The 22,850-nt window shown below is 37.6% G+C and overlaps 1 protein-coding gene and 1 long non-coding RNA gene across 4 annotated transcripts; one reads left to right on the top strand and one right to left on the bottom strand.

Moving 5' to 3' along the window:
* The first annotated feature begins 325 nt into the window (after nucleotides 1-325).
* On the top strand, nucleotides 326-2,914 carry LOC148715948 (uncharacterized). The gene is made up of 4 exons (XR_015995744.1): nucleotides 326-379; nucleotides 898-957; nucleotides 1,042-1,110; nucleotides 2,051-2,914. It is a non-coding gene; the product is annotated as an uncharacterized LOC148715948 (long non-coding RNA).
* Nucleotides 2,915-2,945: 31 nt separating this feature from the next.
* On the bottom strand, nucleotides 2,946-13,328 carry LOC148715947 (uncharacterized). Of its 3 annotated transcripts, none has more exons than XM_088746216.1 (7): nucleotides 12,500-13,328; nucleotides 10,644-10,721; nucleotides 10,446-10,500; nucleotides 8,978-9,174; nucleotides 8,618-8,762; nucleotides 3,652-7,670; nucleotides 2,946-2,984 (listed from the first exon to the last, which is right to left on the bottom strand). In XM_088746216.1, exon 6 carries the CDS (start codon nucleotides 4,915-4,917, stop codon nucleotides 3,799-3,801), a length of 1,119 nt encoding a protein of 372 aa, XP_088602342.1. In that variant the 5' UTR covers nucleotides 4,918-7,670; nucleotides 8,618-8,762; nucleotides 8,978-9,174; nucleotides 10,446-10,500; nucleotides 10,644-10,721; nucleotides 12,500-13,328; the 3' UTR covers nucleotides 2,946-2,984; nucleotides 3,652-3,798. The 3 variants fall into 3 exon arrangements, with proteins under 3 accessions (XP_088602342.1, XP_088602341.1, XP_088602343.1); XM_088746215.1 differs by having other exon boundaries at nucleotides 8,978-9,145; nucleotides 12,500-13,327; XM_088746217.1 differs by lacking the exon at nucleotides 10,446-10,500 and having other exon boundaries at nucleotides 10,590-10,721.
* Nucleotides 13,329-22,850: the final 9,522 nt, after the last annotated feature.

Below are 22,850 nucleotides of genomic sequence, written 5' to 3'. Positions count from 1 at the left end.
ACATAACCTTTCACAGTGGCTAACACAAAGCTTTACACAACTAAATGGGCCCATTATAGCTGCCACTTTTTTGTCAAACTTTAGCATATAAAAAGCATCAACACAATTCTAAAAGCAAACATACATGTATATCTGTTTATATAAACTATCTAAAAGACATCTTCATGAAAACCATCTTTTTCATTGCTTTAAGAATCTCATGATCATTTATCATGCATATCATTGTCCTCTCTGTTGTATATTGCACCTTGATCTCCTACTTTCAGTTGAGAACTGGGAACTCAAATAAGATTAAATATAAACACACTTTCCTTGGTGGGTAAAAATGTCAGCAACAGAGCTCAATGCATCGGATCCTCTACAGGAAAACTTTACAGAAGTACAAAGAGAGAAAGAAATCTGTTAAGCACACAGCTAGAGAAAAAATATGCAGAGAAAACTCTCTTTTGGGAAACCTCTATTCCAGGGCAAACAAATATTGGTCTCAAGTGAACAGATGCACTTTTGGCAGTTTTAGATCCATTTCTAGCCATTTCAGAAGACTTTAATTTCAAATTTTTCCGGGGGAGCATGACCCCGGCTCCCCTACCTGGTTGCTCACGCTAAAGCGTTCGCATTAGCCCCCCCAATTGAAAATCTGCTTCGCGGGCCTTGGGATTAAGAGGAAATGTAGCCAAAAATCGCACATTTTCAAAATATGGTGGCAACCTACGGTGGCTTCAAAGGGACATACACTTTCCTCTCTCTTTTTTTTCACTTGCGACTTAGCTGCTACTTTCTTGCGACTTAGCTGCGACTTTCTTGCTACTTTCTTGCGACTTAGCTGCGACTCTCTTGCTACTTTCTTGCGACTTAGCTGCCTGGCTACCTAGCTGGGCTGAGTGGCACGCAGGCTAGGTTGCATTGCCGATACATAGATTCTCTAAAAGAGCAGCTTGTTTCGGAGGTCCGAACCAGGTATTTTGACACTTTCTCCTGTCATTCGTTCAAACTAGAAATGCTGAAGGTACAAAAACTTATATTTGGCTGCATTCTCTTTAGGTTTTCAATTTTTTAAAAGAAGAACGTGGGATTAAAGATGGCTTTTGCCAACAGTTTAAAGACGAAAGGGTAAGAATTCGTTGAGAACTGTTTCCTGTACTAGACTCGAGATTGTGGCGCACTTAAATTTGATACCTCAGATTGTCTTTTTACACTTTCCTTACCTTCTTGTTACGTCTGGTTTACTTTCGAGAAACCTTTAATCATTTAACTTCAAGATGGGACGGTTATTTGTGCTTCACTGGGAATAGTTTTGACCCTTTTCATAAATGGCTCCCAATTAAATTTTTTTTGTGAGTATTAAAACTAGCCAGACTAACCTCGGTTTTGAGTTAATAATTTGAAAGAAATTTTACTCCCTAACGAGTTTAGTGAGGTTAATTTCATTGCATACAAAATAATTTTTATATTGGTAGCTATTTATCATTCCTAGAATCCAAAGTAATTGATTTGGAAATAATTGGATGAGAGAAAAAAGTTTTTTTTTTTTAAATTTAATTGCTTCCAAATTGGACAAGCATGTAGTCCTTTGCCCACTAATTTATGAAACATTCCAAAGTAGATGAACTTGATGTAGGGCAAATGTTGGGCCTGATATATGGCATGTACATGTTGAACATGATATACGGCAAATGTTGCTTGTATACATATGGAATTTCTCCTCTTGTATTTAACTCAAGATCTTACTTATTTACTGCTTGATATATTAAGTTGAACACTTGCAGAGAAATTCCATATAAACTCAAGATCTTATTTGTTTGCTGTACATGATATATTGAGTTGAGCACTTCCATATCTGTGTACATCCATGTATTATTCTATAGTATCTGTTGCCATTTTTCCTTTTTGTGTTTCTTATCTTGGGAAATGTACCCATAGGACCTGCAAGTATTTTATGTATTTTTTTTCACAGTTTACGTATTCGTATTACACCTCAAGTGGCTTATTTTACTTGACTAGTTTGACTCCATACTTTTCTCTAAGATAAACTCATTTTTCCTTACTACAGATGGACTTTACAGCTGTGAGGATGGCAACAGATGGAGATTTGCAAGCTCTTGGTTCGGTTTGCGGGGGCGACATACTTGCACTGAGATAATAAGGATAATGCTGCTCATTGCAATAGGGGATTAATTATTCTTTTCTTTTTATACATGTCATTCATGTGTACTCTGATAGGTTGTGTTAACATAACACTTTTAAAACAGAATCAGTAATCAGTAATCAAAGTTTAATGTCTTTACGCGGGGCATGGTTACCCATATTGCCCGAGCCAGAGGCTCATGTATGAAACGTAAGACAACAACCCACCCATCCCACCCCATGGGAGGACATCCATCACACAGTAATCTTGTGCGTGGGAAATTAACGTCTCCTACCCCTAACCCTGCAGGAGACGGGACCTCCATTTATTCATCCCTATCCGAGAAGACTAGAATATCTAACCATTTCTTGATGTTATAGAAAGGCAGGATATTCTTCTCAATTATTTTAAGACCTTGAGTGTTGGTCCGGCCGGGGCTCGAACCCTCGACCTCCCGCACATCAGTCCAGCGCTCTATCCATTGAGCTAACCGGGAGGCGGTTTAATGGAAAATGGAAAATAGAATGGAAAATAGTTCGTTACCTGCTATTTACTTTGCTGTTCTACCTTGTTGAGTTCATAGATTTCGAATAACCAGGCCAGATGATATCTTTACAATACACTGTACTGTAAAGAGTGTGAATGGTGGGTCAGGCAATTTCTCTCCCCCACAGGTGTGTAGTTTATGAATGAAAATAATCCGTTCTTAGTGTCAAGAGTTTAAGTTCCTTTCCACATTTAGAAAACATGTTGGAAACAGAGAAGAAATAAAGTTGATTTCAAATAGCATATTTACTTGTGTGGCTCGGTATCCAGCTACAAAATGATAACGGCATTAGATCTGACCAACAATAAATACCTTACGTATATGAGCACGATCCTTCGCAGTAAAGCACTATTTGAGCAATAGTGAAAATCAGACCTGAAAAAAATTTCAGGCCTGTACGGGATTCGAACCACTGACCTCTGCGATACTAGTGCAGCGCTCTACCAATTGAGCTAACAAGCCAACTGGGAGCAGGCCATCAAATTAATTCGACATAAACCCGTAGATGATAAATCAAACAACAACAAACATATGAAACATATGTGTGAACTGCGGTTATGAGTAAACCGCATTCGACCGAATTCTCATAACCGCAGTTCACACATATGTTTCATCTCATAACCGCAGTTCACACATATGTTTCATCTCATAACCGCAGTTCACACATATGTTTCATCTCATAACCGCAGTTCACACATATGTTTCATATGTTTGTTGTTGTTTGATTTATCATCTACGGGTTTATGTCGAATTAATTTGATGGCCTGCTCCCAGTTGGCTTGTTAGCTCAATTGGTAGAGCGCTGCACTAGTATCGCAGAGGTCAGTGGTTGGAATCCCGTACAGGCCTGAAATTTTTTTCAGGTCTGATTTTCACTATTGCTCAAATAGTGCTTTACTGCGAAGGATCGTGCTCATATACGTCTCATAACCGCAGTTCACACATATGTTTCATATGTTTGTTGTTGTTTAATAAATACCTTGCAATGTACATTTGGCCACACTGAATATTTGCGAACCTAACATAGCTCCTTAACTAACCGCATACAAAGCTTTGTTTTTGAGTGTACCAAAAACACTGCTCATGCTGGGTAGCCTGTGAACAGGAATGAAATTCAACCATTCTTCTATGGTATGGCATTAATATGGTCCAGTAGATCTAAGTAGAGTTGGAGAGCTTCCTCTGCTGTTGTAGCTGGCTCTAGACCTTCATCCTCCATGATTAGATCGCAGAGCTCTTTACAGTAGGGACATCCTTTCGCTTGTGGTTGCTCGGCACACGTATCCTGTGCGATTTCGATTTCGTCGATGTCAACAGGAGTCATGTAATCTTGAGTCTCAGCTGATGCTGGAACGAAGTAGAGTACATCTGGCTTTCCCGACGGAGATTCCACATTGCTAGACGGTCGAATTCGGTGAACATTCCATTCCAGTGCAGCTGTGTGTAGTTCACTTTGTATGACATCCATGAAACAGAACTTCAGGCATTCGCGGTGTATTATATCATCATCGGGATACAAACCAGAATCTCTCAAGTCCTTAAAAAATGTAATCCACCATTCTGCACATCCTTGCCTCAAACGTCCCCACCATGCTTCAATTCTTTGGTTTGCTGTAGATTTCCCATACATGAAACTTTTATCACCTGCAAAGTCGTCACTCATGGACCGCCGAAAGAAACGCTGAGTAGCTGCTAAGTTCCTTTTCTCAGATCCCCTATCTCCACGTACAATCCTTTCCGTACCTCTTAACTGTCTTGCATAGTCTGAGAAATATTGAGCTACTATACGAGGGTCGTTGTTTGAAGATGCAACCTCCAGCCATAGGATCCTTCGACTAAAGCCATCAATTGCACCATGAATGCAGAATCCAAACGGTTTTAGTTTGTCGTAGCCGTCAATGTGCCATAAGTAATTTGGTCCTTTACACCTGTAAATTCGTCGTCGTAGTCTATGCTGTGACCTATGCTCCACCCCTTCAGGATCAAAAACCCTCAAAACATGTCGAACGACTTCCCTCGTAGTAGCAAGACCGTGCTGATTGATGAGTCTCTGATGCATTGCTCGATATCCGAGAAGGCTTCCACTCCCCTTGAGTTCCTCCTCGACTGCTTCTACCACCTCATTCAAATTACTTCCACGCCGACGTCTTGTACATCCAAATCGTCTGAGTATTCTAATGACTGGAAACTTCTGAACTCGACCCTGTTTTTCGTTATTTTCTAGATGTCTGAAAATTGGGGTCATTCACCGGTGTTTTGGTGGGGGGTATAGGTAATCACTGGAAACTTCGCAAGAACAACCCCGTTTTCAGCTATTTTCTAATTTTTGGAAAATTGGGGTCATTAACCGGCCTGTTAGTGCGGGGTGTACAGGTAATCACTGGAACCTCGCGAAATCAACCTCATTTTTCTGTTTATATTTTCTAAATATATGAAATTTGGGGGTAGCCAGTGGCTCACTCAACCCTGTTTTATTAGTCATTTTCTTTGCTCTTCACCCACCCTATATCTAAAGTTATGTCCTGTGTTTGCAGCGACGACTCAGTATCAGACTGGCGTATTTATGACATAATACATTGCAGTTATTAACGATACATGTTGGATTATGGTTGTCGCCATACGACCTCTGAGCGTGGCATCCAAAATCTCAGCTGAATTTCAAAAGGAGGTCCCATTCAGACCTGCCAAGTGTTCCATCTTTGAAAACAAGCGACAAGCTCAAAATCGGTGCGACGTAAAATACCTCATCAAAAAAGTCATGAACAACTGTATGATTGACAGTTATCACAATCTTTACAATCTATCCAAAAAAGAAATAAATATTTAATGCTACTAAAAATAATCTCCCTAGCAAGTGTAGTTAGCTTCGTAACTGTAAAATCAGAGTTCATTGTTCAGCTCAAACTAAGGTCAAAGCTATTAGTGTCCATCAGTGATTTGCCTTTCTCTTTTCTCCGAACGCACGATTGCTCTCACATTGAATATAATTAATTCAATACAGTACAATTCAATTTTTTTTAAAAAACAGCAGATATTTACTATCAGAAAAGAAATAATGAGAAGAAACCAAGGAAATTTTCCCTCAAAGGTGATTTGTATTAATTAAACGACGATATTTTATAGTTGTGAAATTATTTGCAACGAATCACCAAATTCAAAGTGACTTTACTATGGGTACGTTTCATAAGAATATAAACCACATAAGTTGGGTCCTGGTGAAGTACACTTAATATACTGATATGAAACTTGTTCAGTGGAGAGCATTAAAGATAAATGATGTGTTGTTTTAATCCAATACGTGACAAGTCCGCAGTAACAATTTAATTTAATTTTTTAATATACTCAATTTTATTTATACAGGTCTTAACATAATATACAAATTAAAGATAAATTAATGATTATTTAAAAAATAAAAAATTCAAAAGATCTGAATAATTAGGTCAGTTTATACAGAATTCGAAGATTCCTCATAAAAATAAACTGCCTCAACGAAGAGAAAAAAAATTTTTACGTATAATATAGTAGCTCAAATAGTATAATTAACATGACAATAATTATTAATTAATTACAAAAATCTATCCTTATTTCCATTAAATTTGTTTTGATAAAATTCATTAATACTGTTCTTAAATGATGAGAAAGATTCAATCATTCTAATGTGTAGTGGAAGACAATTCCACAGGTCTACAATATGATTAAAAAAGAAAACTTAAAAACATCAGTTCCAAAAAGGCCTTTCCCCAGTGTAACTTCACCATTTCTGATGTTATATTTAGACGTCTTAAAATTTACACATGACAAAACAATAAATTAATACAACCTTTAAGGCATTTAAAGAAAAAGCAAATAAAAGCAAAAGAAAAAGCAATTCCTTGAAAATGAACTATAGAGTTAACATTCAAAAGTATGCTTAAAGGGTTAAATGACTTTCATTAACAAAACACTTTCTGGCTCCAGCATAATACTTGGTCTTGGCATATCAATCAAGAGTGTATTCTCTTAGGCTAATTATTATCACTTAGGTTCTAGAATCAATATTGGGTCATTCTCTTCACTTAGATTATACTATTTAACATTTTATTGTAATGTAGCTAAATTGATCGATGATTTCATTTCCATTGATTGGTCTAATGCGGCATGATGTGAATGAACAGTTGCATTTTGGTTATACCTTTATGGAATTAAATTGACCTAACTTTGATACAGCAATCTAGCCTGATTTCGAACCAGATGGAGGGTTTTTAAAGTTCATTTATCAGTGAAATGTTCAGCAAATTAATTTAATAAATTTTAATTAATCAAATTTGTGACTGCAAAAATACCTTAAATTTACTTACAGTAAATTATTACCCTAAGACTTCCTTCAGAGGTCAACTAAGGCAGATGATGGAACTTTAGACAACTTTCACTCATGACCATTCTGCTCGCTACTTACAAATGTTTGCATATCTAAGTAAAAAATTAGCAGTGAATTTTGGTTTTGAGTTGGCCTCAGTAGAAAAACAACAAATTATTCAGAACATTCTAGCAAAAGCCATGTCTTTGAGGAAGTAATTACTGTAACTGTTTTGGTCCTTAACTGAGCCCTTTTTACACAGTACACAATCCTTGTTGACTAAGTGTAACTAAAATAACAGAGCGAATGGCCCCTGGTAAACAAAATGGCTCCCCAGAATCCAAATTTGCACAACACTCAAAGTAAAGAGGGCCATGGGCAGTGCGGATAATGTTCTTTCCCAGTACTTGATCATTATTTAAAACATCACTGTAATTAATTCTGTTTCTTAACTAAACCAGAAAAATTCTATTTCTGAAATAATTCATACATGCATTAAACTGAAATTTACATTCCTTTAGTACATTCCATTTGTAACTCAAACCATCAGTTACATACAAAACGTGGTTGTTTAATGACAACTTCTGCAGTTTTTTAAATACTGTATTTCTTGTTGAAAAGGTCTTGCACATGAGCAATAGTAAATTGCTGATTATTTGCACCTATAAAACAGAAAGTGAACAAAAGCCTTAATATGTAAACAAGATATAAATGGTAGCTACATGTAAGTTTCACATGAGGATTCTATTAAATGGCCCATACACTTCTTTGTGGTTCAACTTACATACATGTACCATAATTTTGAAAAAGTCACAACACCTATAACATTAATGTTTAAAAACTCTGGAGTACTTGAAAATAAATTATTCTTGGTATCAAAACCAGTCCCTGTCAAATAGGATTTTGTACTGTAGTCCCATGAGATGCAACCCCTCACTGAAATTCCTTGTCTCAGACTCTAAGGTAGATGGCAAAATTGTTATATAGGTGACTCAATCAAGACATTGTCCTGTTTGCTAAGATCACAGCAGTGTCCGCATCTTGATCTTACTTATTAACATCATCTTTGATGCAGCTCTTGAAGACATGCTCCCTTCCTTGAAACAAAGTGCCAAACTGTTACATTCATTTTTCATAGTTTTTAGCTTCCATTAATGGACACTTCACGAGGTCCACCAACACCCACAAAAAGGATGTTTTATGTTCCAGTTTCCCCACAAAATGGCAAACCTTAAACAGTGAATGAAATATCTGCAGTGCTCTGTTTGTAAGGGTAACTCATATAGGGTAATTGCTTTATTAAAATCTTAATGTATTGCCTGCTAAGGCGAGGGCAATCAAACACTAGAAAATATACACAATGTACACCATAAAACAAGAGAGAGGCAGGACTGGGGAGGAAAACGGTTGATCAAGGGTTGGTTAAGAACCTATCATCTATTATATGGCCACAATCCACAATTAGGATATTGGCTGCAGATGCCATCTTTGGTTTAAAATGCAAAATAGTACACTCGATTCCATATTCTTAACCTCACTCAAAGTGAATAATTATGGTGAACTTGTCACATAAAATTTCACTGTTTGAAAGCAAATATTGTCTTCTTACCAAAATATTCTCGAAATTTTATGTTTATCTCTTGATTAGTTGCAAGAAATGCTGTTCCAGCCCTAGATCCAAGGTTGTACATTTCACCACTGATATCCAGATATAATGTGGATGTCTGACAACCCAAATCTTCAAGAACCAGGATCTATACATGCAATAAAATAAGGCAATTAAAAAGGTTATATTATCTTCAGTCTTAATTATTAAGATATAGGTCTGACCCAAAAATACTTCTTTTAAATCCCCTAAGGAAATGCTCAATATGAATAACTCATAATTACCGTTAGTATTATTAATGTTTTTTGAAGGTAGGCGTCTTAACTCTATCAGGGTGAACATACACAGCTGTATTAATAGTACCTCTTCCAAAAGTTTCTTTCTGTGTCTATCAATTAGTTTTCTTTTCTGCTCCTCCGTGAGTTCTGATACTTTGACATTTAATTCTTTATTAACTTTTGCAGAATCCACAAACTTTTTTTTCTCCATGTCACTTCTTTCTCACCACTTTTCAGATGCTTTCTTATTCTTCTGTTGGTAGGCAAGACCTTTACATTCATCTGCAACTCAGTAAAAGAACATATATGATTCATGAAAAATATATGACCAAGTGCACTAATCACATGCATTGATGTCAGTCAAGACCACATTACAGCCACATAACACTTACTGATTACTAAATTAAAGATCAGTCATTTCCCAACAATGAGCTATCAACACATTGATGATTCAAAATAATTATAAATTGTATTGTGATCTGCAATAAAGCCTACATTTGACCACTTGAAAAATGTCAAGGTATCAATGAAAGGCCTGTTTCCTTTCCAAAACTTCATGCAAGCTAGAGCAGTTCTGAAAAGAATGTCTGAGTGAGAAAACAATTACTTTTATAGGCTACAATAACACAAATCAAAACCATTGTTCCTAATATTAATAGCTATGATGTCAAGCAGTAGCAATACTTAATCATGACATTACGCATTATACAACATAATGGGTTGTAGGCAACTGACATTACTTACAACCCATTATACAGGTTTTAGTCATTTGTCAGGCAGTGCTGGATCAACTTGTATTGGTATGCATGTATACACGTATTTGTCCTGAGACCCCCTCCTATCTGGAAGAGAGTCTAGAGTAGACATACAGGATAGCCCCTTCAGTGTTGTAAACACTGGTATCAATGGGGGTCCTGTTTACCACCCATCCCACCCCAAGGGAGGACATCCATCACACAGTATTCTGGTGCATGGGAAATTAACGTCTCCTGCCCCTAACGCTGCAGGAGACAGGACCTCCATTTCATTGTCCCTATCCAAGAAAACTAGAATATCTAAACATTTCTTTATGTTATAGAAAGGTAGCATATCTTTCTCAACTATTTTAAGCCCCTGAGTGTTGGTCCGGCCGGGGCTCAAACCCTTGACCTCCTGCACAAACATTGTGCATTTACAAGAACTCATAACCATTACATTAAACAGTAAACTTTGAATTAATTTGAGAAATTTGTGATCCTTACAGTGTTGCTATCGATTTACATGTGAGTATAGTGTACATAAAAACAAACATGAAACCAAAAACTCAGGTTTGACAAGGAATGTAGATAATAGCTGGAAGCCAGGGGGAAATAGGCAGCTGTGCACTTGATTTTCCAGGCTGGAAAACTATCTAGGGTCTTAACAATCTGTAGTAATGGATTGTTATAAACCTGTCTGTGAACTGTCAATTTCCGTCTTTTAACGATATCGTCTTTATCCCTGCTTTAAAAAGTATTTGAATCCAGGGCCATACCTACAGCTGTATTTAATGCTAATTCCTACTTATAACTTACATTAAGCCACAACTGACTGCACCTATACAATGTAGTAAGTATGGATAAAACAGGACTGAAATGAAAAATAATGACAATATCAGCATTGTAAGAAAATGACTGAGTATCTGTAAATCAAATATATTTTCCTTCTAATACAAGTACCTGTCTTAAAGAATTCAGCACAAAATAAATTGTAAGAATTTGGTCCTTAGACACCTTTGAATCTTTTTAATGTGGCATCTGCAGAAGAAGATGATACTTGTGGCCTTTTTCTTTTCTGATTCCCGACCACTTCTGCAAAAATCATTCAGTGTAAGTGTTATATTACTCATTATGCTAAAATTAGTAATAATTATCACTGATGACAGCTGAATAAACATGCATAAACTATTTTTAATTATATTAATTTTGATCAAAGACCATAAAAGTGTTATCATGAGGAAAAAGGAAGAGGAGAGGAGAAAGAGGAGGTATGCATCAGAACTATTGAGAAATACTGCAATAATGCCTTGCCACTAGTTACAGTATTCGTACATGCTTGAATATAGTATCTAATATGCTTTAGACAACAGACAGAGGGAGCAGAGTTGGCGTAGTGGTGAGAGTGCTCGCCTTCCACCAATGTGTTCTGGGTATTATTCCTGGACCCTGCATCATAAGTGGATTGAGTTAGTTGGTTCTCTACTCTGCTCTGAGAGGTTTTTCTCCGGGTACTCCAGTTTTCCCCTCTCCTCAAAAACCATAATCATTTGAATTTACCTCATTTACAGTTTATTTGGATTTATACACAACCCCACAGGCTGTTCAGCTCTAAACACTATCGTGTCTAAATAAAGGTGTTATTATCAGGGGTTTCAATAACAATACTTATAAGCGGCCACTGAAGGTCTAATTGACAGCTGTGACCACTAAAATCACTTTTTATTTTCACTAATGAAATCCAAACAGATGGCAGGAAGAGGTCCTACAGGTACCGGTAGACCGCCGGTAACCGCTCTTTATGGAAACTCCTTTATCATTATTATTATTATTATTATTATTATTATTATTAGACCTACAACAGCCACCCTCTACTTCTTCCTAACCTAGGATAAACCGAACCTTGCTTTGACAAAATGAGCTTGTGGGTTTGCATAATAAAAACACTAATAATAATAATACAACTACCTTAAATTCGTACAGTTGTAGTCAAACAAAACAAAACAAAACAAATAAAAAAAAATTTTATTCATTAATTACAAATTATAATTTCATGTTGGCTTCCACCCGCATGTAGAAGAGCCTAATCGAGACAGGAAGTGACACGCAAGTTTATTGGAAAAGACGAAAAATATTTTACAAACAATACCAGCTGTTGCCAAATTTAATGATGGTATCAGTCAAAAATATTATTATGATACAAGTGTAAGACGGCCAAAACGGTCGACGTAAGAACAAAAGATCCGAGGGAAGATTTACAAGTTTATTACACAGCAAATAAATGCAACGGTACAATAAAAAAAACGGGAACGAGTGACACTAAACAATAAATAAGAAAACAAAGTTCCAATGAGCCAAATGATGTAGCAAGATTAAAATGACTTAGGAAAAAGTACTTAACAGTAAAAGATAACCTACAGACAGAAATAATTCAGTAAAGAAAGGAAACAAACAAAGTACTTGAAAACAGGAAATTGTGTGACAGAAACTATCAAAAATAGTGATTGCTACACCAGGCATGAATTCAACAAAGATTACAAGCTAGGCTTAATATTACAACTTGAGCTAATACAGTATAAAACAGTGAAAGGAGAAAATGAAATTACTAGTGTAATGAACCCATAATTTGGTTCTGAAAACACAGGAATCATAGCAACAATGAATTGGAAGCAGGTAAGCAAAATATTACAGCTGCTAAACGAAAACAATTGAAGTTCATATAGCAGAGAAAATAAATAAGATACAGTAGTAAGATAAAAAGAGTATGTGGCTAAACTAAGCAAATTCTAACCCGAAAATCACTACAAAAATACAATGGAAACAACTACATGCTAAGCTTAGGGCTCAAACAAACATAAAATACTGAAACATACCAAAAGCTAGTATAGCTTAGAATCCGCTTTAAAGACACTCTCAGGAAGGCAACAAATCAACTGAACTCACCGAGCAAACAGTTGTAACTTATAGTAAAATACAGGAAAAGGTAAAAATAACTTAAAACCAAATTTGGGCTAGGAGCGATTAATTAAACAGGAATTACATAAGGGAAATCGGCAATTAAACAGGAATTACATAAGGGAAATCGGCAATTAAACAGGAATTACATAAGGGAAATCGGCAGTTAAAGGAATAATACAATTAACACATTACTAACAAATCGCTAAAATTCCATAAAATAGAATAAACAGAACAAACATGTTTTAAGTAGGAAATAAGCCTAAGTGACTCTGTCACACAAGAATGGCAACGTGGATAACACAGAAAGTAAAAGTCAAATCGTGTTTCAGAGCTGTCTAAATTTTAATTAATTGGTGCATAATTTCGGTGACGGCCAATGTAGTCATCAGATTTCAATAAAACTTCCGCGTTAATTTATTGGATGTTCTCTTTGCATATGATCTTCTTATGTTTTTAATGTTTTCAAATAAAAACCTTAAATTTTAGAAATCGATGGATTACCTTGAAATGCAAATACACATGTATGATGAACGTGAATGATCTTGAGCTTGAGTAATTAAAGCAGAGTTAACTGTCTGATAGTATAGAAACTGTACCTCATCACGATCTAAATAACATCCAATTAACTTTAAGCGTTAGGCTATTATTGACATATAAATGCATCTACGATGTATACGAATTGCTAGTTTTGTTTGATTTGTGGAATTATTGAGATAAAATGCGGCACAACCTGGTATAAAGCTACAGCCGAGGTTAACCAAATGATTTAATAAGCTTACCTGGACTTGTGCCTTCGTCAAACCATTGTCCGTTGACGCTTTTAAAACCATCTCCTTGTACATGGTTGCCGTTCCAACCATCCCTCCTGCAAAAAACCGCTCTAAAATACCTCTCTGTTCATCTGAGATACGAGTACGTTTCGCCAATGTATTTCCTCACGAAGAAAAACCACTATCTCGCTGAAGGCTTACCAGACGGCATGTTGTGGAATTTGTTACTCGCGGGCGAACGTGGATTATTCCATAAAGCGATTTCATTGGCTGCTCCAGACAATGCCTCAAATAAGCGGCATAAGACGGCTCAGATGGCCCAGACGATCATTTCACTTGGGTACTACCCACATTCTCAATTGAGAAATACCGGGTGTTACGCTATGAGAAAATGTGACACGGGTGCTTCAAACTGGCATTTTCGTTTACTAATAAAATGAGTTGCAGAGAAAAGATGTGAACTCTGCAACAGCATTGCTTGTCGTTCTCCTCATAGGGATATCTACAGCTCGTTCATAGCTATAGTAAGAGTACACTGTGACTTCAACAGACGATCCAGAAAACAGGAAACAGTAATTATACCTCTTCTTGCCTGTTCAAGGCGGATTGAGAGCAATTGGGCATTCATTCCGCATCAGCCACGCTCTATAATGTTTCGTCATATAATGCATTGCTAGCTTTGGACCCGACCTTATTTGAGGGGGATAGATCACTATTTGGCTACCTTCTTGGAAAAGAATACTAAATAACTAACTAGTTGAGTTGATTTTTCAAAGCCACTGTTTCCAAAATGCAAGTATTTGATGTAGGTTTACCAACTCGCAGTCGAGTCTGCGGTGTCAGCTGGTGCAGTGATTACTCGAAGCGTTTCTTGAGTTCCGAGCTACGTAGAAATGGTTTTATTTCCAGATGTGAGCTTTTTTCGGACTGCTGCCGGGAAAAGGTGCGTGCGAAAAATATGAACGTGCTCCGTGAGTCGTAGTCTTACAACCGGCACGAGTAACTTAACAAGGCACAGAAGCCTCTGGAGAAGAAGTAGTCTAAATATAAAGATTTCGAACGTTGGCTTTTACAAATATTTCAGCGAAAGTTGTGGTTTTGCAGGTTTGACCCTTATAAAACTTCCTTTAAATAAACAAATATTCGAACACAACACTTTTCTTTGTCGCACATCTGCAGTGATGTATTATGGGCTATGCCCTTTGCAGATCTTTCGCTTTTTTTTATACCTAAAATGAGCTTTATCGATATCCCCCGAAGTACCATAAACATTCAATTATGATACATTAAATTATGATAGGAGTTAGATAACTGTTTGCTCCTGTTTCGTATATGTAACAGACGACCTTAGTTCTTGAAACCACTTGCTTCATAGTCCAATTTTTTATTTTTGCGTTTTATCTCAGTAGTCCTCATTTGGAATTAATTAGCGTTATTCTGCACGTGAGAATCATGTTTCTGAACTAGCAACATTGCGCTTACATTTGGTTCACGGTTCGGTTATATCCTCGGAGACCCAGGGGCTGAGTCGATTTCAAGTATGGGCATGAAGAGCCCCTGGGGACATTGTCTTACAAGACTAGTTCTAAACGGTAGCAGTCGTTCTGCCATCTGATTGGTGCCAGAAAATCTTTGTGTTTTTCTGCCCTATCAGAGTAAGGTGTACTTTAGAAACCTTTCGTGTGTTTTAACACGGACATATATCCTGGTAGCTCAGTTGCTCGCTATGTTTGTTTGGACCGTGCTACGGAGATTTGCTTGAAGTGAAAAGTTTCCGTCTCAACAAACAATGTAAGAGAAATCGATCATATTGTCCGCGAAAATTTTTTCCAGAAATTATACTGAATAGTATCACAGGTATCACTAGAGAACGTGTTTTCAAGTTTGCGAGGTTTGTATACAACACGATGGTTGCAGTCATTGATATGTCGCTTTAAACGTTAGACGAGATTTAAGCTTAAATCTTTCTAGATTTTTTACATAATTTGCTATGACTGAAACTTTGCCAATCCCGTGAAGTTATTTATCGCACGGGCCACGCAGGTATGTCGAGCAACTGGTACTAGCGTATCTTTCCGTGCGTGCCAAAATCTAATCCAATCTACGCTTGAAAAAAAAGAAAAGCTAAGCGTGGAAACTGTTGTTTATTAGATGTGGGTAGATGACCCTGTACTACTAAGCTGACATTTGCAATAAAGCAAACCCGCCCTTTCCATCCAATATTTCTTGGTCTTTGGTTTTGTTTTTCCCATTGAAAGCAGCATCGGATCGATTCCCAATGATCAAAGGTATTTAACTTGGTCTTCAACAATCGACAGAAGAGGTGAAATGACAATGACCAAGGGACTAGAAGAGAATCCGTGGTCTTCCCAGCTCAAGAATTTCAACACTGTAGGCAGCAGTTGAAAGATTAAACTCTTTCCAAACCACTTCGGTAACTGCCCGAAAACATCTCTCCTCACGATGTTCTCGTTAATAATTTTTTGTGAAGGTGTAGTCTGATCGTCCGGGTGAGTGTAGTCCTGAGAAGGACTGTTGTCGGTGGTAGTGACTGACGTTTCGACAACCTGTGCTGAAGTCATCATCAGAGTCAAGTGAATGATTGTTGATCATCCACTTGACAATCATTCACTCGACTCTGATGATGACTTCCGCACAGGTTGTCGAAACGTCAGTCACTACCACCGACAACAGTCCTTCGCAGGACTACACTCACCCGGACGATCAGACGACACCTTCACATGTTACCCCCGGGTTCAAACCATTTACTGCATTAATAATTTTTTGGTCAGATTTTAATTAGCTAACCGGAAACACAGCTAAGCTTTCTCTTAGCGCTTGCTGGAGGTCGTCTACGAACTTAACGTTCTCTGCAACCTTGGCCCTATTGTGAACGATTTTACTACAAAGCGAAGATTAGATTTTGGCGCGCACAGAAAACAGAAAGCTACGTAGGCGAAAGTGCCAGTTGCTCGACATACCTGCGTGGCCCGTGCGACGAAATAACTTCACGGGATTGGCAAAGTTTCAGTCATAGCAAATTACGCAAAAAATCTAGAAAGATTTAAGCTTAAATGTCGTTTAACGTTTAAAGCGACATATCAATGACTTCAACCATCGTGTTGTATAAAAACCTCGCAAACTTTAAAACACGTTCTCTCGTGATACCTGCGAAAGTATTCAGTATAATTTCCTGTAAAATTTTCACGGACAATCTGATCGATCTCTCTTACATTGTGTGCTGAGACTGAAACTTTTCACCTCAAGCAAATCACCGTTGCACGGTCCAAACAATCATAGCGAGCAACTGAGCGCATAGATGTCCGTGTTAAAACACACGAAAGGTTTCTAAAGTACACGTTACTCTGATTGGGCAGAAAAACACAAAGATTTCCTGGCACCAATCAGATGGCAGAACGACTGCGACCGTTTGGAACTAGTTTTGTAAGACAATGTCCCCACGGGCTCTTCATGCCCCAACTTGAAATCGACTCAGCCCCTGGGTCTTTGAGAATGGGTTCGGTTGTAGACTTATACAAGATCTCTTACGCAAAGTGTTTCAACGGAGTGGGAATAGAGAAATCCCGAGATACGCTTTGTCAACAATTATTATCAGGTGTTGACTATCCTGCCAAGTTCTATCGCTATTGAGGGAACAATGCAACAACTTTAGGACTGCAATCCCCTTTTGTGATGCAGCGATATGGACGGTAAGATGATGTTATATTAAATAAGATGTAGATTGGATGTAAAATGCGAAACAATGGAGTTTGTGTTTGAATGTGAACACTTTCGAACAACTGACGGCATCGTCAAATCAGCTCATTTTATCCAACTTTAAAATTTGATAAAATCGCACTGAATCATTTCCCTAAAAAATCCTTTGGAGATCGAAAAAAACTACACTTCGCCTTCCAAAATCCAGATTTTCAGTCGATTATTTTGTATAGCACATAGTAAAATAAGGTTAACGGGTTAGTTTTTACCTATTTTTAATCTTGTTAGAAGAAGGTCGGTTAAATTCAGTTAGATTGTGTAAATAAACCATCAAGAATTGCTTAAATTGCTATGTTTTGATGTTGTTTTCAAGATTTGGTAGTTGTTATCGGTCCAAGTGTTTTCAATTCGTGGCGCGACGCTCCGAGATTAGTCTGAAATTTTGAGCTTCAAAACCGGCATTTGGTCGAAATTCAGTTATTATCGATTTTCTCGAAAATATATCGCTATTCAGCCAAACGAAGTATGCAGTGCTTTATTTCACCATAAGGCCTAACTAACTTGAGAATATGAGCCGAATCAATTTTTTGTCTGTTGTCACCAAATGTTTGACCGTTGGTAAGATTCGTTCGTAAGTCGCTCTTACTACAACCGTCGGCGAATTATTTTTAGGGAGGTTTTGGTGGATTTTCCAAATCATGACCCAAAACCGTCTTTGTCTTTTTTACTCTCCAAGTCTGTTGTATATGGTAGGTTGGCATGTGTCTTAACAATGGTTTTGGTCTTAACTCAATCAACTACGTTTTTCGCTTATTTTTTTACCGTGTTTTGGAGGTAATTTTTATTATTGCCGTTTCGAGCTTCATGGGCTAACTAGAGGAAAAACTTAGGTAAAACTTATTTATCAATTGGCCCCCAAATCCCTCACTATTGTCAGTTTATTAATTGTTTGTCTATGTAGCTTTCGGTCTAACTAGTCCATTTACCTCCAAAAATTGCGTGGGCCTTGTCTCATCAGTAAAACTGGTGCCGTTTCTTTCCTTCACTTTCTTGTGTTATTAGAAACGAATGGCGCAATGAATTTCAAATCAGCTTAGTTACATTTCACTTTGCTGTGTTTCATGTTCTTGAAGTTGTTGTTTCTTATATTCTCTTCCGTTTAAGGTAATGTGAAGTGACCCAATAACTGGTACTATAGACAGAATGGATGGCTGTGACATTTACTGTGGCTAGCTGTTATTGAAGAGTTTGTCATTATTCCCAGAAGCTTACTTCTTGTTGAAATTATTAGCGTTTTGTTCTCTGTACACAACTTGCCTAGACTAATATGCTATATAGGAGTTGCCTACTGTATTTGTGACGGTAAAATTACCATTAAAGTTTTCAGAAGTTTTGTCCATATTTCAGTGAAAATGAATGTGAGTAGTAATCAGTTGTATTAAAAACTAGATCATTGGATAATGCAATTCAAGACTTTTTATTGGCTCAGCCGTTATGGTATATGAGCCAATATACCACAATATAATTTCGGTACATTGTTAAATCCGGTTTCCTCTCACAAAATAAAGTCGAGAAGATTCTTGGGGGCGTTTTTTTAAATAAAACAGTTATTCCACTCTCGCTTGTTGGATATGAGATGACTATAGCCAACAAGGCGCTACGCGCCTCGTTGGCTATCTATCATCTCATATCCAACGCGCGCTCGTAGAATAATTGTTAATTATTAAAAACTGGATCATTGGATAATGCAATTCAAGACTTTTTATTGGCTTAGCCATTATGGTATATCTGCCAATATACCATAATCTACAAATATGGTAAGCGTACGCGTCAGCTTAATTTATTTATTTATTTATTTATTTATTTATAATAACTTCATTTGCCTAAATAATAAGATAATAATAATAATAATAATAATACAGACAGATAACAATAGAAATAACATCGAGATGCAAAAAGGCAAAAAGGGTCAAGCCAGAGAGGAACTAAATTCTCATTGACGGCAGCCCCCAGAATAAAAGCAATATGCAATAAAAATAAAACTAAAATGTAAAGGTAAAAATTATTGAAAAAACAAGTTAATTGATAAATGGATATTGGTGCAATATTATTGATATTATTTAAAAATGTGTTCTTTCAGTTTTTTTTTTAAACTTACTAGCAGAGCTAGAGCTAACTATGTCACTTGGCAAGTCATTCCAGATTTTTATATATTTATACCAAAAAGAGTTGTTGAGGATATTTGTTCGAGCATAAGGCGTCCAGATTTTGACATTGTTGGTAGATCTCGTCCGACTATTGGAGAAAGTTAAGTAATTACATAAGTCTACTCTTGAAAAACCATTAATGAATTTGAATAATTGCACTAAACTAAGAAATTCACGACGCGAGTTGAGTGTTGGCCAGCCAAGATACTTCAAACGTTCACTATAGTCGATAGAACTACCAAGGATCCACCTGAAAGCATTCTTTTGCACTCTTTCAAGCTTATCAGAAAGATATTGTTGATGTGGATTCCACACAGGACAGGCATACTCAACAATTGGCCGAACCATAGACTTGTATCCAATTGATATTGCTTCAGAGCTTTTCCCAAATGTGCGCTTTAGTAGGCCAAGTATCTTATTTGCTTTAGCAGCAACAGAGAGAACATGCGGTTTCCAAGATAAGTCAGATGATATAATGACTCCAATATGTTTGTGTGTTTTAACCTGTTCCAGTGGGATTGAATTGATGTTGTACGAGCAAGGTGTTACAGATCTAGATCTCGTGATATTCATACATTTGGATTTAGTTGCTTTAAGTTTCAAAAGCCACTTTTTACACCAGTCTACGATCTGAGACAAGCTTTCACACACAGGTTGATGAACAGATGATGGATGATCTGAGTTAAACAATAGAGTATCATCGGCAAACATTTCACTTGAACACGATAAGTTCTCAGGTATATCGTTGACATACAACAAGAACAACATTGGCCCAACAATACTTCCCTGAGGGACACCAGAGTAAACCATGGACCAGTCTGAGCTTTCACCTTCCAGAACAACACGTTGGAAACGATCTTGCAGGAAATCACCTAGCCACTCGAGAATCTGACCATTGATACCATATCGGCCAAGCTTAGAGATGAGATGTTTGTGTGGGACTGAGTCAAACGCTTTCTCAAAGTCCAAGAAGACGACATCTGATGTTTTGTTTTTATCTAAGGCTGATGCCCAGGAGTGAAATAGGCGAATAAGTTGGGATGTGCAGGAAAAACCAGCTCGAAAGCCATATTGATGAGGGCTTAACAAGTCATGATCTTCTAGATGAGCCATAATATGTCTTGTGACTAGCTTCTCTAGGGTCTTAACTACAAGCGATGTTAGAGAAATTGGACGATAGTTAGAAACATATTCTTTACCACCATTTTTGTAAACTGGGGTGATGTTGGCAGACTTCCAGTCACGAGGTAGTTTTCCTCTATTCAGAGACATATTGAATAACTTTGACAGTGGATCAGAAATTACAGAGGCTGCCTCCCGGAGCAAACGCGCAGACAAACCATCCGGGCCAGTGGCTTTATTCACATCAAGGGTAAGCAAAAGCTCTCCCACATTAGCACTAGAGCACATGAGATCTGGTATAACGAAGCCTGAACCATGTGAATGGGCATCCTCATCGACATCGGTAGCTGGGTCAGGGCGGGTAAACACCGACGCGAAAAATTTGCAAAATAACTCTGCTTTGTCCTTGCCAGTAGAAGCCGTGACACCACGATCCGACCATTTCATAGTGACAGGTATTGATTTGCTTTTCGTTTTGGATTTTATAAAAGACCAGAAGCGTTTAGGGTTTTTGGAATCAATTAATGAGTGAACATGTTGGTAATAACTCTTATTAAGTTCCGATTTAACTTTATTCCTTAACGATTTATATTTATTCCAATCAACTTCAAGCTGGGTAAATTCGGCTTTCTTCCAAAGGCGTTTTCTTTTGTGGAAAAGCTTGCGTATATCAGAAGTGATCCAGGGCACATTTTGTCTTGATTTTATTTTCTTCGAAGGAACGTTGTTTTCAATGGCTTTAAAGAATGCAGACTTCCAATTTAACCAAACCTCTTCTATTGTGTCAATAGGGAGTTTAAGCAAATCACTACGGCTGGCGCTGCTACGGCTATCGTGGTTGACGAGGCTTGGGGAGAGTACGTCGCCGTAGCCCGCCAAAATCCAACTTTAAGCAACGCGAACTACAAACCTAGTACGGCTGAGAACTGTAAATCCAATAAATTAAGCGTCTTCGCGGTAGTTTATTGCACGTCTAAAAACTCAAAATGACTTCGTTGAAAGGGACGAGGGATTCCAACGTTTGGAAAAAAAAATTGTAAGCGATCCTGTGCACAGTGAATGAATGAATTAAAATATTTGAGCTTACGTGTTGTAAAATTGCCAGTTTGGAGCTTATAAACACCAAAGCAAAGTTTCTACACGGTCCCTCATAACCCTCGTCATTCCTTGGCTTCAGCTATTTGAATTTCAAGTAGTCTTTGAGGTTTGAAAAGGAAAAGTTAGACTTTCTACCTACGCATTTCACTTTGTGTTCGCTGCGTTCTCCATGTGCACACTGCTTCGATCCTTCGACAAACCCGGTGGCAAAAATAAAGGCAGATTCACTCGGTAAGGGACAGCAAGCTTGATAAATATTCCCGATAAGCTATTTTTAAAGATGTTAAGTGTATTTCAATAGTTAAAATTGATCAGGAGAATGTATAAAGCGAAGAAAGAAGCGAGATAAGTTCACGTACCACAGACTACGCCGAAACCTTCCCACTCGCGTAGAAGGATTTCCCGCTACGGCTGGCTGGGAACCACTGACATGCGCAATGACTCGTTTCTGGACAATTTTACTTCCGGTAGCCGTAGCAGCGCCAGCCGTAGCGATTTGCTTAATCTCCCTATTGTCGTTCAATATAGCGTCCCATGGGATATTTGATAGTTCAAGACGAAAGTTATCCCAATTAGCATTTTTGTAGTCAAAGATTTGTTTTGGTCGTTGATATGGACGAGTGACTTTGCATGTCAACTTGAGAGAGACAACATTGTGGTCTGAAGAGCCAATTCCGTCCAAAATTTGGATGTTTTTAAGTGATTCTGGACGATTAGATATCACAAGGTCTAGGATAGCATCTTGACGCGTAGGCTCGTCGATCAATTGAGAGAAACCATAGAAGTTCACAATATTATCGCAGAAATAGTCTGATAAGACATTTGGTTGAGAAGGGCATATCAAGTCCCAATCAATATCCGGAAAATTAAAGTCACCCAATAGAACAACATTAGTGTGATCGGATACCACTGTAACTTTTTCTAGTGACCTTTTAAGGCCTTCTAGATAGTTCATGTCACTTGAAGGAGGGCGGTACAATACTCCTAGGAAGTACGATCCAGTTTTCAGTGGAATTTCGGCCCATAAGAGTTCGCAAATATCTTCTTCCAAATCAGGACGTCTTGAGCATGATATATTAGATTTAACGGCTAAAAGTACACCGCCACCCCTACTTCCACGGTCATTTCGAAGAACATTATATGAAGATGGAAGGATTTCGTTGTCGGCTATTCCCTCATGAAGCCATGTTTCGGTTATCGCAATTATGTCGGGGTTCATCAGCGCTACATGACTCTGAAGCTCCAGTCTTTTATTGACGATACTTCTTGCGTTAAAGGAAGATATTTTAAGAGTATTCTTTCCCAATGGTGGACCAGGGTTTCTTGAGTTACATCGTCTGTAAGGTCCTGGA

The sequence above is a fragment of the Stylophora pistillata genome, unplaced genomic scaffold, assembly GCF_964205215.1.
Source record: "Stylophora pistillata unplaced genomic scaffold, jaStyPist1.2 SCAFFOLD_378, whole genome shotgun sequence".
Lineage (NCBI taxonomy): Eukaryota > Metazoa > Cnidaria > Anthozoa > Scleractinia > Pocilloporidae > Stylophora > Stylophora pistillata.
This window is presented reverse-complemented; position numbering and strand designations above follow the sequence as displayed.